Here is a 19477-nt window from a genome sequence, read left to right on the forward strand (position 1 = left end):
CCTTCAGATAGTTTGCCAGATTTCACAACCACTCACTGCTTTATCTCTCCAAGCTTGTTCTATAAAGTTCCCACCCCGCCTGCTGTACCAAGTGCTGAATCACTTCTTTGGGTGGCCAGATTCTACTTGTGGGGGAAGAAACCTCTGGCAGAAGAGCAGAGCAGATATTAATGGCGATACTTAAACCTTCCTCCCCCTCCACTGCCCACAAAAAATTGCTGGTAATGTTTACAAGGCAACATTTAATGATCTTTGTCAGAGCAGTAAGACTTGAGTGGTAGAAGGTGGCCAAGTCAGTATTCCAAGGCCATTGTTTAGTAGGAAATGGTATTGCTTGCAGAGCTTTGGCTCTGGAGCAGAGGAGAGCACTGGCAGGAGAATCTGTGTAAGGCATATGTTTTCTGATTGCTGTTTGAGTTCTGCCATGACCTGCATTTCTGGCTTGACTTTTGCTTTGAATTGTGTTGGATATTCATTACTCCGTGCTTCCTATTTTGTCTATGCCTGTGTAGTTAATCCTTTTCCTTGAACTTAACCAATAGCCAGAGATAATCCTAGTTTGAAGTGACTGGAGAAACACAGCAGTTTACATATAATGCATGTTTGATCCTGGTTGATTTACACATGAACTGGCACATTGTCCTTCGTTTAATACACCACTGTAAGGTGATAACAATCTCTTTACATATTACTCAGGGTTAAATAACTTTTTTTTTTTATATTTCCTTTCTCCTTTTGGCAAATGTTCCATTGTTTGGAATTTTTTTCCTCATGGAAGAGCACGCCTGGGACAGCCCTGAGTGCCATCTGCTGGAGACCTGCTGCCTCCCAGCCCTGTCATGGGCCAAATCTGTGGTGATGCAGATGGGAATGTCAGCACAATTGCTCCAAAGCCATGAGCCACAGGCTAGAGCAGGAAAAACAAGAGAATTAACAAGGAATTGAAGCTAATACCCTCTGATGCTTTCGCCATACCAGGATCATTTGCTTACACTTCTTGATGGAAGTGCCTTCACTGTTCACATCTCCCACACTGGTCCCCTCATCCTGTTTCCAAGGGAAGCACTTTTGCTACAGAGACTATCCAGGACAAAATCATGAAGGGATCAAAGTCTCAGTGAGCAAAAAGCCAGAGCAGCTTCTCAGATGTTCCAGTGCCAGTGTGAGTTAGAAAACAAGAAGCTGGTCCCAAAGAGGAGCTGCTGAGGCAATGTCCCTGGCCAGCAGACCCTGGGCTTTAAACAGCCAGTGCTCCCAGAGGTGAATAGCCTTTGGCAGCCTCTTGCAGTTTCCCTTAGTGCAACTTGAGAAGTTTGAGAGTGAATTGGATTTATAGAGCTTATTTGTGATGTGTCCCAGCAGCCAAGATGAGGAAAGTAATGGCAGAACAGTGTGGGCAGTGAGGCTTATCCCTGCCTGAGGTGTGCATCCAGTGTCAGCTCCTGAAGGTTCTCATAAGACTGGCCATTGTAAATGTGTGTGTGTGTGAAGAGAAAAGGGCTGGTTTAGTGTACAGAGTTTATACCTGTAAAATCAGGGTTTGGATAACTCCACTGAGTGTTCACCCACATGTATCTCTCCTTTCACAGGTACCTGCATTCAGAGGGGAAGTTACCTGAAGGTAGGTCACCTCACATCCCTGCCCTTGCAGGCACTGGGCAATTGTTTACATCAATGTTCTGTGCAGGGTTCCAGCTGCCCAACTCACCCCTGCAATGCAAATGCAACCTGCAGCTCAACTCTTTCTTGCCCTTTTATCCTCCTGCAGTTTTTACCCACTCAGACTTCTCTACAATCACTTTTCTGTCCTTAGGGGTTCTCCTGTCTCGATGCTGTGATTCAGTGTCTGCCCTGTGCCTTTTGCTGTCTTGGGTGAATATGAGTGTTATTTCCAGGTCTCTCAGCTTAATCACAGAGGTTTTGGTCATGTCTTACTTACAAGCCTGTTATTCTTTTCTGTGACAAAGGCCTCAGAAACCATTACCAGCTTAGCCAAGAATGTTTGCGTGTACCAAGTTAAGCTTCCATCAAAATGTGCTCAGGAAAGGTACCTGAAATCTGCAGTGGCACAGCAAGTTTTGTAATGGCTTCTCTCATCTACAAATGAGCAAGAATCCCTGAGAAACCCTCTGTACAAGTAGGTAAAGGAAAGAAACAAATTACAGAAGCAAGTTGCTCCTGACCCATTTTCTAGCTGCTGTCCCAGAGCAGAGCTGCAGCCCTTATCTCCAGCAAACAGTGCCTGACTCAGGGACAAATGTGAGGAACTAGTTTAGGCACAAAGCTGTCAATCAGCTCTTTGGACAGAGCATGGGAAGGTGGCTCAACCAGGCCCACCCAGTCAACCTCCTGTTCCCTCAGCAGCCATCTGGGCTGTGTTCCTTTAATGCTAATTCCCAAATCATTGTAGGATTTGAATGAGTCACAGCAAATCAGTTTTAATTCTCTGCTAGCAGGAAGTTGCAGACCTAATGAGAGAGTGTGAGCCAAGATGGCAGAATGCCCTTTAGCTGAGTTCTGACTCCAGTCTCTTCAGCTCCCCAATTTATGAAAGAGCAGTATAATGCCAGCTTCTTTCCTGGGACCTTTTCTTTGTTCAGCTCTGGGATGCAACAGAGCTCTGTGTGCAGCACAAAGGACAAGGACCTGCAGTGGATGATGTCACTGCTGGCTGTCAGGCCCCATCTACACTGAGCCACTTTCATGTGCTATTCATGCAGGTCTGTTAGATTCACTATGGTCCTGAGTATGGGCTGAGCCTCAAATTCATTCAGGTTTGAAACAGAACTCATGTATAGAGAACACTTCCATTTCTCCAGCAGCATCAAGAGACTCCTGGAGCTGTGTGAAAGCCTTGCTGCTCTGATTACATCACATCTGACATGACCTACAAACACCAAAGGAACGGGGAGCTCCCATGCTGCTGCTTACGCTAAGCCTTTCCAAATATAGTTCCAGTCTCATTGAAATTCCCAGTATTTATAATTTGATCTGGCAGGCGTGCAGGGCTGTGCATCAGAGGGGCTTAATGAAACAAGAGTGATGCTGGGATTGAGGCTGTCTGGATAGAGCTGAAAGGCATGTTCAGGCCATGGAAATTTGCTGCTCTGCTGTTGGTAAGAAGGAACTATGTGTGGGTGAACCTGTGTAAGCCCATGTGACCAGGGAATCCACAGAAAATCTCTCTGCAAATGCAAAAGCCAGCTAAGCCTTGCATTGCCTCAGTGATATGCAAATGAGCACCCTAAATATCCTGCTTTGCTTTCTAATGCCTTTAGCCATCATAAACACTACAGGCTTTTTATAATCTGTAATCAAGTTCTCCAGCCTGGGCACAAGATACTTGGGCTTGTCTCAGGAAGTCAAGACGGCTGCTGGCTATGCTCCCACCCCTGCCACTGGCCCCTTCCAGCTATAACCAGTGCTCTTCCAAAAGAGCTGGTGTACTTCCATCCCTCAGGAGCAGTGCAGGCCTGCAGCACACACAGATCTGCCCAGGAGCTCCTCATTCTAGGCAGACCTGCTGCCTCAGTGGTTTGGAAGCAGAAAGCCAAGCCGAGCAGGCTGCAGGCTTCACACACTTCTATTCCAGGCCTAATCCATGAGCTATATTGATCCTGCCCTTTCTGCCAACCTAGAGAGGTTGTATTACACTGCTAATCCCCTCCTGCCCAGGTCACAGTTGCCAACGCCTGAAAATCTGTCTAATGCAGTTTTGCACTTTTTGAAACGTCTTTTAGTTGTTAAACAAGACAATCTGACTGCAGTATGAGTTTGAGGCTTTATTCTTCGTCCTCATTGTCCCCAGATAAATGGTGGAAAAGGTCATGCAATGTTTACATGAACACACTTTTATCACACTTAGTGCAATGATCTCTACGGTACAGAAAAGGAGGCACACAGGGATCTACCTTTTGCACTGTTACACACATTTTTTAAGTTTACACACTTCTTTCAAACCTTTTAATAACACACTACTATTGTTAACTATATACCGGTATATATTCGATAAGTGGTGTTAGCCTAAAACAGTTTTCTCTTTCTTGTTTTTATCTTTGGGTGTAGGTACTCATCACAGGTATTCCTCCACTGGAGTTAGCAGCTTCCTTTCTCTCTTTCCCAGGCTGCCCAAGGTTACTTCGTGGATTCCAGTGTTAGCTCAGAGGCCTCTGGATAAGTTGCTGTTTCAGGGCCTCCAGCTGGAACACCTGTTTGGCTCCCTAACACAGTCACAACAGGCTCTGAAAAGCTTCACCTGCTGGTGTCACAGGAGTGGACTCCTCGATGGCAGCACTGCTCCCACCCTGCTTGGCAGGGAACAGCCTGTTTCTCTGAACCCTTTTTCATCTCTCCCTGGAGTGTACATTCCTTCCCTGCTTCATTTCATCTCACATTCCCATGCAGAACAGGCTTTGCTGTCAGCACATGGATATCCTTGTGATATCACTGGCACAGAAGGCTCTTAGAGTGCCCTTTTTTTGGGAGGCTGAATGCCACCATGCCACCCCTTTGCCTGATCTGACCGAGGAGGGCACAGCAGGTCAGATAGATCCACACAGAAATCATTTGCAGTGGTTTTTATCCCCTATTGCTGGGCTTTGGGGAACAAAATGTGTAATTGCCGCATGAATTAATATTTCTCAGGGAAAAAAAATGAGGAAAGGGAGAGCATGTTTTGTTAACAGAGCAGTCCAGGCTTCAGAGGGCAGTTGTGGGTGTCAGGCCTCTCTTCCCATCATTGCAAGTAGGAATTCACATGGCATTGCCAGAGTCCATTAACAACCATCCAGGAAAGGAAAGATCCATTGCCCCGTGTTTGCTCTAGCCTTGTCTTCCCTTGTTTGAAAAGCAAACAGGTGGCCAGTGGGAATGCTGAGGACAAGAGCAAGAGGATCCACATCTATTCCTTTCCTCTGCCACAGTGCAGCACTAATTCTTCTCTCTCAAACTACCCACAGCAGCAGCCCAGAGGGTCTCTGCAGAGAAGGGGGAAGAGAGTTCCCCCACTCGTGGCACATCACAAGTTTCCTTCCAAGTTTGGAAACAAGAAATTCTGTAGTGGGAGTAGAAGAACCCTCAGGGCACTTCTGTTTGTGAGCAAGTGCAGCACTTGTCCCTGCAGAGCATCCTTTGCAGGAGCAGCTGAGACCCATGGCAGCCAAACAGCAACTGCTCTGCTGTCACTTGTCCAGGTGGGCCGGGAGCGAGCCGGGGGCTCAGGCTCGCGGTCAGGAAGTGGCACAAGCCATCCGTGCTGGTCCCACGGCTCCCTGCATTCCCGCACGTCCGGGGGACCCCGCGGGGAGCTTGGCAGAGCTCATCGCACAGCTGCTGCTCAGGGAGCACCGTGACCTTGCAGGGCTGGGGGCTGAGGCTGCGGGAGGACGGGGGTGGGCACACGGCAGTGGCACAGTCAAGGCAGGGGTGTTGGAGGCAGAGGGTGCCAGAGGGGTCTGAGCCGGCCGGGCCGGGCAGCGCCGCGGGCAGCGCTGCGGGTCCCGCTCCCGCAGCCGGCGGACACCGCCATCTCCCGGCGGCTCCCTGAGCCAGGAGTTCCAGGAGGGCTTTTCCTCCGGGTCCTGGCACAGCACAGACTCCTGTCAGCTTTTATCTGGATAGAAATGCCAGTGGTTCCTCTTGAGGCCTCTACCCCTGCCCATCATTGCCCACAGCGGGAGAAAAGAATTCCTTTGTGTGCTCTGTCCGTCCTGCTGAGGAGTCACGTCCCAGGATCAATGAAAAGGGGGCATGGCCCTGGAGCCCTCTGAGACACTGAAATAAGGAGTTACCAGTTTTTCTTTGGAGAGTGGAAGAAGCTATTGAGAAGTTGGAACAATCTTCTCTTGAAGGAGAAAAAAGAAAGAAAGGAATTGAAAGATCTCAGAGATGTGCTGGAGGGAGTCTATGGGGGCTGCCATGTCCTGCCCTTGCAGGCTTTGACTGACTCATTTTCTTTGCAGTGAAATGAGTCAGCATCACTGGGAAGAGGCTGGGACACAAATCACTTATGAGGGGATTTGTCAGGATGGTCCCACGTGTGCTGTTTGTCCCTGGGTTCAGTGTGTCACAGCCCCCTGGCTGGGAAAGGAGTGGTGCTGATGGGGCATCTTGGAGGGCCAGACTACCCTGGAGACTTGTGGGAGCTTCCCCTGTATCTCCAGGAAATTGTAGAGCAACAGGTTTTCCCTTCCTATCTCAGACTTGGTAGAGGTTAAACTGAGGGATCTACCAAATGTCCAAAGTAGGGAAAAGTTCTTTGTTCCTGCTGCTGTCCTGGAGAATCTTTGCCCTTAGAGGGACACGAGTCCTGCTGACATTGTAGGGCTGAAAGGCATTTGAGCACCACCAGCTCAAGCAGTTATTAGACTTGAGCACAGGCTTCACACACTGAAATGGTGCATCAGGAGCCTCTGCAGCAGCTCAGCTTTGTCTTGTGTCTCCTTTGAGTAATGTCACTGTTTCAGGGCACACTGAAGAAAATCTAATTGTGAATCGAATTGTGTCTCTGACCACCTGTGTAAACTGTGACTTTGGCCTCTTCTGTCACACTTTAATACAATTAGTGAAGTGTGGAGCATAATCACAGCAGCTTCCAAGCCCCAGGAAATCCCAAAGCAGCTCCTTTGAGAGCTACAGGCTCTAAATGGGACCATCAGTAGCTCCGAGCTCATCAGTGAAGACAATTTAGCCATAAAAAAAATAGCAATCAACTTTCGAGTTCAAGGGGATCTTTAAAAAAGGAAAAAAAAAAGCTTCCAAACAGCAGAATCTTTATACATTTTACCTTCCTCTGCTTCATCACAAACATCTGAGCAATGTATTGTGGAACTCTGTTAAAGTGTAACTGCCTGCCTGAGTTAATATTTGATACTGCCATTCCCGAGATATGTAAATATTTATTCTGTAGGTAAGAATTGGAGCTTTCAACAGACTGTACAAAACAAGAACCAGTACAAATAGTCATATACTGAATAAGAACCGGTACAAATGGTCATAAACATGCACTGGGCACAAAGAGATCCTGGTGGAAGCATCAGGAAAAGTTGCTCCCCTTTTGCAACAGGATCCCAAATCCAGCAGCACAGGGGAGCCTGCAAAGACCTGCTAAGCCTGGAGAGAAGGGCACCTTAAAGTACTGTTGTTTTGAAATAATTCCCCTTTCCTCTGTGCAGGGTGCCGTGTGCTCGTGCTCGAGTCAGTGAATCTCTTGAGGAAGTACATTTCCTTCCTGGATGTGCCCATTTCCTGCCTCCTGCCCGGGGATGCCCTGTTCATCCTCTCAGAGGAGGAGACTGAGCAAGCCAAGGTGAGACCTGTGGCACCTGCTTAACCTGCCTGAATGGCTCATCATCACTGTGAAGACTTTAGTCAGAAGTGTCACATTCACGGGGAATTTCATAAGTGGGTTATAAATGTCACTAAGGAATGTCTGCAGTGACTTGTAAAACATGAACAGACAAGACAGGTGACCTCGTGTGCTGTGACAGGACGGGGCTGAGCTGATTTGCAGCTCAGAGGTGTCCAGTAGTCACAGAGCACTGAGTTTTACACTGCATCCAGGATGCAGGATACATTTCAGAGGAGACTGGATCCAACTTAATATTCCCAATATATGAATGGCCTGTCAAAGATTGGCATGACTCCATGTCAGGAACAGCATCCTTGGACCACAGCTCTAACTAAAGACAGAAACAGCCTGTCAGCTTGTGGTCCAAAGAGTTCCCTTCTTTGCTATGCATATTTTATTTTGCTGCATGAGATCTCACACATTTGTCCACAGTTCCCTGTATCAGAATCTGATTAGCTCCCCTTCCATAGCATGAAAATGTTTGCCCAGAAAACAGTGCTGTTAATTCACAAATTGCAGAACTTTCCTGCTTTTGAGGCTGCTAAAAGGGAGAATTATACATGGAAACTGCTCAGATAGAGGTGGTGTTCGTTATTTCCATGTGTTTTTTGTTTCTGAAACCTGACCTTTCTCTGCTGATGCTCTGTAAATATTCGGTTTCAGCTGGCAGTGTGTGGTCAGAAGGAAATGCAGGGATGTTCCCAGACACTCACCTATCAGGTTCCTGCTTCCCCAGCATGTGAACACTCAGGCATGAGATCACGTGGGGAGGAGGAGTTATAAGTGATAAATACACTGTCTCAGCACCAATCTGCAGCTGATAATGTCCTTTCTAGCAGGACCCTCTGAACATCAGCCAGCACAACACCAGAAACACAGGGGCAGAGAGGCCCCGTGGATTAGGCAGCCTCCCACCTCCCACTGCTCACTGAAAACAGGCTGTCCTATAAATTGGCAGTGATCCTCACAGGAGGCCTAGGAAACTGCCCTCACACGAGGCCTGGAAGGTTCTTGTAATGCTCTCTCCACTCTTTTTCCTTCCAGAGGGCCATGCGGTGCCATCGCAGCCAACTGCTCTGGTTCCGTCGCCTCTACGTGCTCTTCTCACGGTACATGGTGGTCAATTCACTGCGCCTCCTGTAGCAGGACGTGGCTCACAGCTCCAGGAGAAAAGAATGACCAAAAAAAAAAGGACCATGCCAGGCTCAGGACTAAAGGAGACTCCTGTGTTATGTGCTGGAGAGGACGGGATGCTCTTTGTGTAGCATTCTCCAGGCTACAGAAACCAGGCATGTGAACTTCCTTCTGAGTATCTTGTTGCCAGATACCTTGAGATGAACAGGGTTCAACAGCTACTCTGTTTTCTCACTGTAGAAGCTTAACTGGGATGAGAAATTTGGATTAACTTAATTAGGAGTTGAATGCAGGAGTATTCTGCGTTGGAGAAGATATGGCACAAACTATTTCCCCAAAAAGATACAGCTGCAAGGACTGCTTGGCAACTATCTCTTGGTGCTTTTATAAAATCGAGATATCAGGAGGAACTTTCCAAAGAACACGCTATCTCCACAGATACCAGATCTACAAAGACCTTTCTTATTCAGTCAGAACTTTAAAAAGCCAATGCTTTTGAATAAAACATCAGAAATAATACAAATTTCTCTAATTGCACTGATCTTTGCTGCTGCTGCTTCTTTCATACGTATTGTGTTGCAGGCTCCACCTTCTCAGAGTGTCCCTCATGAAACATGAGCATTTTTTCTTGCTTCAGAACACGGGGCTCAAGATCAACTCACAAGAGTCTCAGCAGGACGTAGGAATGAGGTGCAAGAGAGCCAGACTGTAACTAGGTCTTTTAATATGGTGACTTAAACTTTAGCACAGCTAGAGGCAAAGTGCCAAACTAGCAACCCTGGAGTGGTTTACAGAGCAGAGGCAGTTTGTCAGCTGAAAGTCACAAAGGAATGAGACAATCAACATAGAAAGATTTATTTAAGAAACAGAGAACAGAGAACAGTAGTGTAGAAATTGATTTCACCATCCATCCCCCAGGAAATGCCAGACTGCAGTTCCACAGCAGTGCTCCAAGTTCAGTTGCTGGAAGGCTTTGTCAAGGTTTTGACATGTCTCTGATGGTCTTATGCTCCCCCACTGCTTTCTCCCATTCCTTGCCATTGATATCCTCTGTGACAATGGTCTGCACGGTGCCATCATCCAGGCAATGGGGAGCTATCCCTGAAGAAAGACAGAGCACACAGAAACCTGCTTCTCAGGAAATGAGGGAGATGCCTGCACCACTCTGTGGATGGGGCATCTCAGGGAATATAAATGCTATTGCTGTAAGGCTGAGGAGCCTGGATGAGAATCCTGTCCCAGGCACAAGCCCATACATCACAGGTAAGACTTTCTTATGGAGGAGCTACAGGTTCAGGCTGCAGTTCCAGATGTTTAACACTTTGGGGACAAACTCTTAAGACACATGCTGCTCCCTGCTGTCATGTTGGCATCCAATGGAGGCTTTACCCAAGGGGTGCTTGGTGGTTCAGTTTGGTTACCACAGCTTCCTCTTTGTACCTACCATAACCATCTGGGTTGGAACGAGGAGTATAAAAGCTCTGGACACCACAGGTCTTGCAGAACGTGTGCTGGGCACGGTGTGTGTTGAAGGTGTATGTTGTCAAATTATCAGCACCCTAAGCCAATGAAAAGCAGTTTTCTATATAAATAAGTTTTCCATATAAATACATGGATAAATTACTTTAGGCCTATAGCTAAGAAATGTAAAATTTAAAATACCACCTTCCTATCTTGATACACAGAGTTCTGCATTCATGCTCCTTTTCTGAGCCCCTGTGCTCTGTATGTAAAAACATGTCCATAACAGTCAAGCCTCAGAACTGCAAGAGCTCCAGCATCACCTCACCAAATAAGATGCACTAACACACCCACACCAGACAAGACAAAATTCAGCCATTTCCCCCCAACAGCCACACACGAATTTAAGATAGAAAACTGGGTGTTGCTTGGATCCAGGCTAACACTGGGTTATACTGCTCAAGCTCATGGCCACGCTCTTACTGTGTTTTACTCTCACCTGCAGCAGCTTGAAACGCGACGCTGGGACAATGAAGTGTCTGTTCTGTTTCTTTGTGCAAATGCTGCAACTGTAAAAGAAAAAGCAGACCTTTCTGGAAGCAGTGGACAAGATGTAGTGCAGCAGTCAGATCTAGCAGGGACCTCTTGACAACAGAAACTCCACTGACAGTTAGAATGGCTCCTGGGTGGCTTCACAGAGGTAAGTGGTGAAAGTGGCCTCGTGGTGTCAGTAGTGTTTGGCTGAGCACACCCATGGAACAGACTGACCCTACACAGGTACCCCCTTAAGGTGTCTTCCTACACCAAACATTATATTCTTCACATACACAGCTCTTTAAGGTCATACTCTAGCCCTGAAAAATCTTTCAGACCATGCTTGGCCAAGTTTGCCAACATTAATTACTTTGCAAACAAGAAAGCAAAGTTCAGAAGTTCACCCCTGAGCTTGCAGGCAAAGGGAGATCACTAATGAAATCAGAGTGTTTTAGTTTGAGGCACATGTGGTCAGAGATGTAATGTCACTTGAGAAGACCAAGTTAAAAAAGGATCAATGTGCTCTGAGCCCACTGACTGAGAGGAAATATAAAGCAGATGGCTGAGCACCTGCACTCACTAGATCTCTCCTGACACTTTCTGCATGAGCATGGCTGTGAGACCTGAAGTCCTGCCCAGAGAAGCAGCACCTGAAATCCCTGGTGTTGATCTCACATTGGTTCAGGATGTAATTAAGGGTAAACCCGATGGAAACAGCTCAGAGGGTGTTCTGCAGCTGTCTCATCTTTTAGCTCTGAGGCTGCAAAAGCAGACAAGCTGATATTCATGTATGAGAACAGGGAACAAAACAACTCACTTGCAGTTGAACACGTGCAGATGTGGTGAAGCCCAGACCTCAAAGCGGACAGCTCCACAGTGACAGCCTCCTGTGTGCTTGACCAAACCTCTGTGTTCACTGGAGAGAGAAACAACAGAGCTCTTGTGATCATACTCTCTTTTTTTGGCCAAGAGAGCAGTAAGGCTATACACATTATTCAGGTCTGCCTTGAGCAGTTGCAGAACACCAGGAAATGTATCCATTCAAATGTATTTTAATACCATGTGTCAGAGTGAGGTAGGGAATGGCTTTTGTCCTGACAGCAATTGCTTTTGTGGTTTAATTAAAATGCTGAAAAGGAAAGAAGAACAGCAGTTCGAGGACTCTCTACTCTGTACAAGAGAGCTCCCCACCACAGTCCGGGTCACAGTGTCACCCAGGCTGCAGCTGAGTCCTGCACGACCCTACAGAAAGCAGGGTTATTACCACAGGACAACCTGCTTGGAACTGAGAACCGAAATTTCCCACAATTTTTCCCACAACTCCTCCAGCACCACTAATATCGCTCCATTTAAAAGCTAGAAAAAGCAGAGATAGCTGGATTTTACATAATATTTGAAACGTGTTTTATTTCAGATTGTAATTGCGGGGGAACTTTATGATCAGGGAATTTCTCATCCTGTGCCTCTCCCTCTGTCTGAGTTGCCTCCTTAGCAGCTGGGCGGACTCACCGTGCCGGGTCAATCGCAAAACGCAAAGGAAAACCATTTTCCTTTCAGATTTTCCCTGCCACGGACACTTACTGATTACAGCGCGGCGATGATGTGCAGCGCTCTGCAAAGAGCGAGCACAGGAAACTGGGTGGAGATTTGGAGGCTGAGCCTCGCGGTGCCCCCCCAGGGCATTTTTGCCCAGAGAGCCGTAAAACAGGGGAAGCTTTAGCAGAAAAAGCAACTCTCTCCGTGGTGCCCGCGCCCCCTCCCCGCCCCCGGGTCCCCCCGCGCCCTCGCGGGCACCTCCCGCAAGCCCGCGCACCCCCGATGCAGGTCCCACGGGCCGGGGCCGGACCGCGGCCCCGCTACTCACTACGCGTCCAAGCAGCAGCCGCGCCGCCTCCTGCAGCTCAGCCCGTGCCGCCTTCTGGAAGGCGGCCCAGCGGCCGCTCTGCGCCCCAGATCGAAGGGGGGCCGTGGGGCCAGGGGGGGCTCAGCCTTCCCCTGGGCGAGGATCCCCCCGCGCTCCTGCCCCGCGCCCCGGCGGGTCCCCGCCGCGCCCGCCGCCCTCTGACCGCAAGTGCGCGGCCATTCCGCCAGGGCGCGCCCCGCGCGCGCGCCGGCGCGAGCGGGAGAGCTCGCCAGAGGCGCGCGGAGACGGCGGAATGGGGACGGGAAGGGAACGGGAAACGCGAACGGGAAGGGGCGCGGAAGGGGCTGGGACACGGCGGGACAGGGGGGCGGAGCTGGGTCGCCAAGAGGCGGCGTGTGCCCAGGAGGCCAACGAGGCCAAAGGCGTCCTGGCTTGTATCGGCAATAGTGTGGCCAGCAAGAGCACGGTAGTGATTGACTCCCCTGTGCTCGGCGCTGGTGAGGCCGCACCTCGAATCCTGGGTTCGGTTTTGGGGCCCTGACGACAAGAAGGAACATCGAGGGGCTGGAGTGTGTCCAGGGAGCTGGGGAGGGGGCTGCAGCACGAGTGTGATGAGGAGCGGCTGAGGGGGCTCAGCCTGCAGGAAAGGAGGCTCGGCGGGGTCCTGATTGCTCTCTACAGCTCTCTGAAAGGACGGTGGAGCAGGGGGGGGACAGTCGGGCTGTGCTCCCAGGGAATAAGAAAGGATGAGAGGAAAGGGTCTGAAGTTGCACCAGAGGAGGTTTAAGTTGGATGTTAGGAAAACAGCTGTTAACTGAAAGGGTGTTCAGGCGCTGGAACAGGCTGCCCAAGGAAGTGGTTGAGTCACCATCCCTGGAAATGTTCAAGAAATGACTGGATGTGGCACTTGGGGACATAGTTCAGTGGCAGACTTGGCAGTGCTGGGGGACTGGTTGGACTTGATGATCTTAAAGGTTTTTTCCAACCTTAACAATTCTGTGATTCCATGATTCCAGGGTCTCAGGCCCAGCAGGGCCAGGGGCAGGTGGGCACTGTGAGCCAGCAAAGCTGGAAGTCACAGAAGTTCAAGGCCTGAGTTGTTCATGGTGTCCCGAGGGACAGCGAGCTCACTTCTCCCACCTCAATCCCTGCTTAGGCCAGGCATGCCAGTTATCCACAGGCATGAGCCCGAGGTTTTCCCTCTCATTCTGAACATATGATGCCTCACCTATTCAAGGATGTAAAGGTGCTCTGCAGACCTGAGGGGCTGCTGTTGTTTCGCATCTCTGCTGTGCACAACCCTCATTTAGACACAAGATCACTGTGTGACAGGCCTGGGATCAGGATGCACCTTTGGAAGAGTGTTTAGTCCTTCCTGAGGTTTGAAGTCATCGTGGCAGCCTTGTAGAGAAATGGCTTCTAACAGGATTCCCGCTGGACAGCTTTTAACAAATTCAGTAACCAAAGCCTTAAAAAGGAAAACAATCAAGAAAGTACATACCCTGAAAAACAAAAAACAACCAAACCAAAACCAACCAAAAAACAAATAATCAAAAACCCAAATCAAACCAACAAAGAAAAAACCTTAGGAAAATGTGAAATCACTCCACTACTGGTAAATATCTTAAAAAAACTATTCCTGAACATCTGAAAGCCAATGCTGTTTTTCAAGTAAAACTATTCAATGCAGGAAAAAGCCCAAATTTTGGAGGTGTCCAAGTCACATTTGGTTGGGGGGGGAAAAAATCACTCCAAGGATGAACTTTGTGTCCAGTGTTGCAGGAGTGGACGTTTATTTTGTTTGACTTCTAATCAAGGAGTTGTATTCAACAGGACTTAATGTCTTGCCCTTTCCAAGAAGGGGAACGGGGAAAGATGTAAACAACTGAGCTGACGGTTTGTGGAGAGGCAGAAGGTCAGGTCTCAGCCAGGAATATGTCAAAGCAACAGGACAGTGATGAATGAAACATCTATCAGCACTTTGGTCTGGAAAAGAGCTTTAAAAACATGCTACCACAGTGTGCAGGCTGCCTCCTGAGATGGCACATGCCAGGATTTGCATAACAATCCTGTGGCTCAGCACTTCTCCGATGATAGGAAAGGGCACCGAGTTGCAATTTCCTGTTATCCCTCTGAACCTCTGCACTGGTTACTCATTACTAATGGAACCATTTTAATACACCCTGTGTGACTAATTCTGACCCCTGCCAACGTGTTCATCTGCAGCTCCTGATCTGAGCCACTCCCAGACCTTTAGTCACACTAGATTTCGTGTTAGTCACCTTATATTTTGGGAGGAAAAAGTCGCTGAGGTGAAACTGGAAACGCACTGAAACTGAGCCTGTGCAGGTTGCAGGGGGGGTTCAGTTCCCTTTGGCACAGAGACAGCCAGCAGCAGGCACAGGATTCAGCCTACATGGTCTGTCCTGTCCTAAAAACACTGAACTGCTCTACACTGAAATCCAGAATTTCAGTGGCAGACTTGGCAGAATGTATTGTAGGAGCTTGTTAGTGATCAGTTCACAGAAATGACCTTCTCTCTTTAAGACAGGAGCCACTTGCACTTGTACATGTTCAAAAAGCAGTTCCATGGAGAAAACTCTACACTGAGTTTGCAGTCCTTGTAATATCTGCAAATCTGTCACTCTCTGTGCCCCTCGACAATTAATTCAGCTTATTTTAAATGTAGAAAGTGTTTTGAGAAGCTAAATTCTGTTCCTCTGTGATGCTTCAGGATAAAGAACTGGAAGACAAAAATGGAAGAACAAAATGCAGTTTGGTTTCCTAAGGCCACAGTAATTCTTCCTTCTTTTTCATTTGTTCCTTATTTTATTACAGAGGATTCTCAGAGCTCAAAATTGGCTCTCACATAAACAATCAGTTCAAGAGCTTTACAGTAGGCCTCTGGATGATGACAAATTTCACAGGTATTCTGACTTGAAAGCCCTAAATTTCAATGATCACATAGGGAGGGTATGGTCAGTGTACCTGGGCAGCAGGTGCTTCCTACTGTCCAGAGAGTTAACAGCTTTCATTTCATTATTCCAAAGTTGATGCAATGTTTGCCAGACTTTAGTAGAGGCCAATAGCTTGATGCAAAATGTATTTGCTCTTAAACTTGTGAAGCAAAATGGAGAAGGAAGAATTATCCAGACAGATGATGAGATATACAAGAGGAAAAGTCCAGTAAATGACAGTTGGTTCTCTGTGTACGTGTGGCTTGTGATACTCAAAGTCCAACAGTTGACGTGTTCCAGTGTTAAAGTACAAAGGGATTTTTCTGTGCCACCTCAGCTCTGCTTGTATAACAATGACTCAGCTCTGCAGCTCTGGCTCACAGCCCACATTGAAATTCTGTCTGTAGGAGCATTTTCATCCCCAAAGCAACACTGAAAGCAGCTACATGTTTGTGGGTGAAGGGGAATTAGGAATTGTGATGTTTTTTATCTAATAAGCGGGGGACTAGGAGTTGTGTATAGCTGACACCACACCGAAAAGAACAGGTTGTTAAAACTACGTGGTTTGTTCAGAGGAGAAAAATGTCAGTGCTCGGATTTTAGTCTTCTGGTAGAAGGGGAAGCATTCTGGACATTCTCCTCACCATCAAGGGATCCAAGCTGGATCTGAAAACAAAGTGCAGGAGGTGTCACCCCTGGGCCGATGGATAAAGCCTGGTCAGAACAGCCTTGGCAGTGTTTGGTTTTGTTCACTGTCACAGGGGTTCTATTGAACATATCAGCAATGATTAACAGCATTTTAGGACTTACTTCTGTCTGTCTGTCTGTCTGTTTTTCAAGGTGCTTCTTTGCTATCCTGCTGAAATTCCTCACCCCAGAAACCACAAGCTCAAAGAGCTCCGAGGCAGCAGAGAGGACGTGAACAAAGAGCTCCCTCCCTGCACTGCAGCTTGGATCGGCTCCAAAACACTCACGGGCAGGAGGCAGACTGGAGACATGCAGACAAGTAATTTTTAGAATAGACCTAGTTATTAGCTGTTGCTTTCACTGGCACAACATGCAGACACAAGCCTGTGATTTTAGCCCAATGGTGGCTTCATAAAATGCCTTCTCTAAGTCTCCTTCCATCAGAGCAGAGTGAACTGGCACATGTTCCTCTGGGTCATTCAGACCTGCAGAGAGAGACGTGCCCAAGCCTGTTTATCAGGGCAGCACAGATCTTACAGCTGAATCCCATGTGTCCTGCAAAGTTAAAATATTCTTTAAACAAACAGACAGAGGAGTATCCCTCATTTTCCTCTTTTTACTACCAATCTATTTGTTTTTCTTAAGCTTTCAGTTCCTGAAGTTGGAAGCTTATTAAAAACTTTGTTTATTGAAGGTTTTTTTAGCACAAGGCTTTACAAACAAAACTCAGAGAGTTGTCTTTTTTTGGTAATCTCATAATATTACAGTCAATCTCACAGTACTCAGAATTATGACTCACTATTTTTGTAACCCTTGAACTTGGCAGCACAGGGACAAGCAGTAACATGCCACGAGTCTGTTTATCTCGTGGGTGGAACTTCAGCAAAGTCTGGGTCTTATTGCAGTGTTACAGGCTTGGGGAGAATATATTTATCTCCACAACCATAAATAAGTAAATATAATTATCCAGTGTTATACACAGTGAGAGAGATCTGAGGTAGGTGTGAGTAATGTTATGAGATGAGAATATATATATATAGTTTATATATGTTGTTTTTTTCCCTATGGCACGTAGCCCTATTTTTGTCTGAACAAAGAACAGTAACTGGTCTTGCCACACACCCTCAGAAGGCCTGCCTGGCTGTCCCAAGCTAAACCCTGTAACTAAAGATAAACAGATTGCTTCAGTCCACAGTGCTCATGGAAAAATGATCCCTCGTTGCTAGGACATTAGCCTACATGAAAAGCAGCCCCAGCTTGTGTTCCAGAATGTACAGATTCGTTGGAAACATTTCCCTGACCCCAGATTCTTCTCCTGAAAGTAGGTTGCTTTGTACTACTGCCCAGTGACCTACTTTTGAAACCACTTGGAAAGAAATATGTGTTCCCAACTGCAGGCCCCGTGCCCTGGCGAAGGCTGGAGCCACCTGTGCAGCCAGGCCAGTCACAAGATACAGATTTCTGGGTTTTTTCAGCTCTGCATTTATTTATATACAGTTCAGAGTCAGCTGCTTGACGATTTTTATTCACCAAGAGCTACTGGAGGAAGAGTGGAATGTTTGTTAAATACATGTGCTTTGTACAAGCACAGCAGTACAATATTTAGCCATTCTTTGGAAAAAAAGCCACAAGGGAAGGCTCCTCTGCTTTTTGGTTTATACAGAAAGGAAAAACTGACAGAAATTTCTTCTTCTCTACCTACAAGGACATTAAAAAGAGAGACATGCACAGTGAAATCCTTAATGCAAGTCTGATGTGCTCAGACACTGCCCAGGCTTTACATTAGCCTGTGGTTCATCTCCAGCTTTACAGACGTGGCATTTCACATTTGTAAATATTAGTTCCTTGTGGTCTCTCCAGACTCCATGGCAGAATCTGTCCCTGGAGCAGAGCCTGGGATGTACAGCATGCCCAGACCAGCCTTGGAGCAAACATTCAGTCCCCCTGGTACCACCAAACAAAACCAGCCTGGTGGAAAAACTGAGCAAAACTGGCAGCACAAAGCATACAAATGGAAAATTGCCCAACTCTGCCTTTTACCCTAAATTTATGCAGCCAAATAATATTTCCAAGGTTGGATATTGCCATGGAGCTGTCTCTGAACATTCCAATTACCATTTTTCCCTCTTCCTGTTTCTACAGTGCAAGTAATTACTGGTAGGATGATTTATTTCCTTTTTACTGTAAACCAGGAGGTTCTAGAAACCCTGTTAGGAGAAAGGAAAGCAAAAGGGTTTTGTTGTTGTTGAGGTTTTTTGGTGGTTTTGTATTTTTGTCTAGGTTTGAGGGTTTTTTTAGGGGGAAATAGAGCAGCTCTGTGCTGAATCTTGCCAGTCACACGAGTGCTGATGCTTTGTGAGGGGAGGATTGAACAAGGTCATCTGTCTTCACTGAAGGAGCAGCAGGTAAAGCTGCTAAAAAACACATTAAAACCTTCTTGGATTTTGCATATCCAGCTTTAATATGACATAAAATGAGTTAAGAGACAGACTGAAAGGTACGATGAAGCTTAATTAACCCGGGGCACATTTCCAAATCAGCTCACAGAAGGAAGTTGCTCCATCGAAGCTTCCTGTTCTGGAGGCGAGTAAACAAGCATTTGAATTACAAATGTCAGCATTTCATCACGGGGCTTGTTTTGCAGGCTCACATTAGAGAATTAACCGGTCAGCCCGGTTCCAGCCAGTTCCAAGGGCAGCTCAGGAGCTGGGCCGCGTGACTGGGGCCGCTCGTGTGACGCACCGGGAGCCTCCAGCGCTCCCCAAACTCCTAAATTATGTATTTCACCAGCTTTGCCAACTCAGTCCTGCTTTTCCCAGCTTCTCCTCTCAGCCTGATAGGACGGGACCAGCCCTACAGACTGTTCTGGGCTTTCTCGTGAATTCTCAGCCACCTCAGGGAAGGGTCGGTCAGAGGCACTGGGGGTCACAAATCTTTGGCACCAAGGGTCACTCCCCTTTTTGGGGGGCACCTTTGCTTAAGTCCATTTCAGGCTCTTCCCTGAGCACTGCTGGGATTAAGGCAGGGGTTAAAAAGCCACAGTACCACACTATTACAACCCTTGTCCCCATCCCTGTCCCCTCAGGGTCTGCCCCCCCCCCGCCGATCCTGAAATCTGCCCCGCCAGGCGGCGCCCCCTTAGCAACAGCGTGACCTCACCGCGCACCAATCAGCGCCAAGCGGCGCCGAAGCTTCGAGAGCTTTCCCTGAAACAGCCGCCCCCGCCCCTCGCCAACTGCCCCTCGTGTCAGCCAATCAGCACCCGCCCTGCGTCACGCCGCACCAATCACCGACGGACTTCCCGGTCGCCCTACAACCGTCTCACTGCAGCGCCTGGGGGGAGGACGCTTCCAGATCCATCCGCACCCTCAGAAATTTACGGATTTTTATGGGTGTGAGCCCCTTCACTGAGACTCCGGGACCCCCTTTTTGCCTAGAAGAGTGATTGGAGCGGAAAGGAGGCGAGTATTTTCCATAACAGCGGTGTTTTCA

General features: G+C 47.8%; 2 protein-coding genes and 1 long non-coding RNA gene across 3 annotated transcripts in view; 2 read left to right on the forward strand and 1 right to left on the reverse strand.

The window, feature by feature from the left end:
* The window catches only part of PIGL (phosphatidylinositol glycan anchor biosynthesis class L), a gene marked incomplete at its 5' end in the record, with an annotated part of 56515 nt that extends 47904 nt beyond the window's left edge, over positions 1–8611 (forward strand). Inside the window, 3 exons of the mRNA XM_029961293.1 lie at positions 1590–1621; positions 7173–7306; positions 8393–8611. Of these exons, the coding sequence (XP_029817153.1) occupies positions 1590–1621; positions 7173–7306; positions 8393–8491 (265 nt within the window). The remainder of the gene's footprint in view (positions 1–1589; positions 1622–7172; positions 7307–8392) is intronic.
* Positions 8612–9313: 702 nt separating this feature from the next.
* CENPV (centromere protein V) lies at positions 9314–11695 on the reverse strand. The gene is made up of 4 exons (XM_029961326.1): positions 11295–11695; positions 10443–10512; positions 9927–10041; positions 9314–9583 (listed from the first exon to the last, which is right to left on the reverse strand). Exons 1-4 carry the CDS (start codon positions 11516–11518, stop codon positions 9459–9461), a joined length of 534 nt encoding a protein of 177 aa, XP_029817186.1. The 5' UTR covers positions 11519–11695; the 3' UTR covers positions 9314–9458.
* Positions 11696–12728: 1033 nt separating this feature from the next.
* Positions 12729–16428, forward strand: LOC115307625. Its single transcript, XR_003915941.1, has 2 exons — positions 12729–12838; positions 16139–16428. It is a non-coding gene; the product is annotated as an uncharacterized LOC115307625 (long non-coding RNA).
* The last annotated feature ends 3049 nt before the right edge of the window (positions 16429–19477 follow it).

This window comes from Manacus vitellinus, unplaced genomic scaffold (assembly GCF_001715985.3).
Source record: "Manacus vitellinus isolate BGI_N305 unplaced genomic scaffold, ASM171598v3 scaffold_32_pilon, whole genome shotgun sequence".
Classification (NCBI taxonomy): Eukaryota; Metazoa; Chordata; class Aves; order Passeriformes; family Pipridae; genus Manacus; species Manacus vitellinus.

Coding starts and splice junctions, on each gene's coding strand:
- CENPV (XM_029961326.1), bottom strand. CDS start 11,518: ATGGATACATTTCCTGGTGTTCTGCAACTGCTCAAGGCAGACCTGAAT. Junction 10,513..11,294: donor CTGCACGTGTTCAACTGCAA/GTGAGTTGTTTT, acceptor TTTCTTTTACAG/TTGCAGCATTTGCACAAAGA. Junction 10,042..10,442: donor CGCGTTTCAAGCTGCTGCAG/GTGAGAGTAAAA, acceptor TCATTGGCTTAG/GGTGCTGATAATTTGACAAC.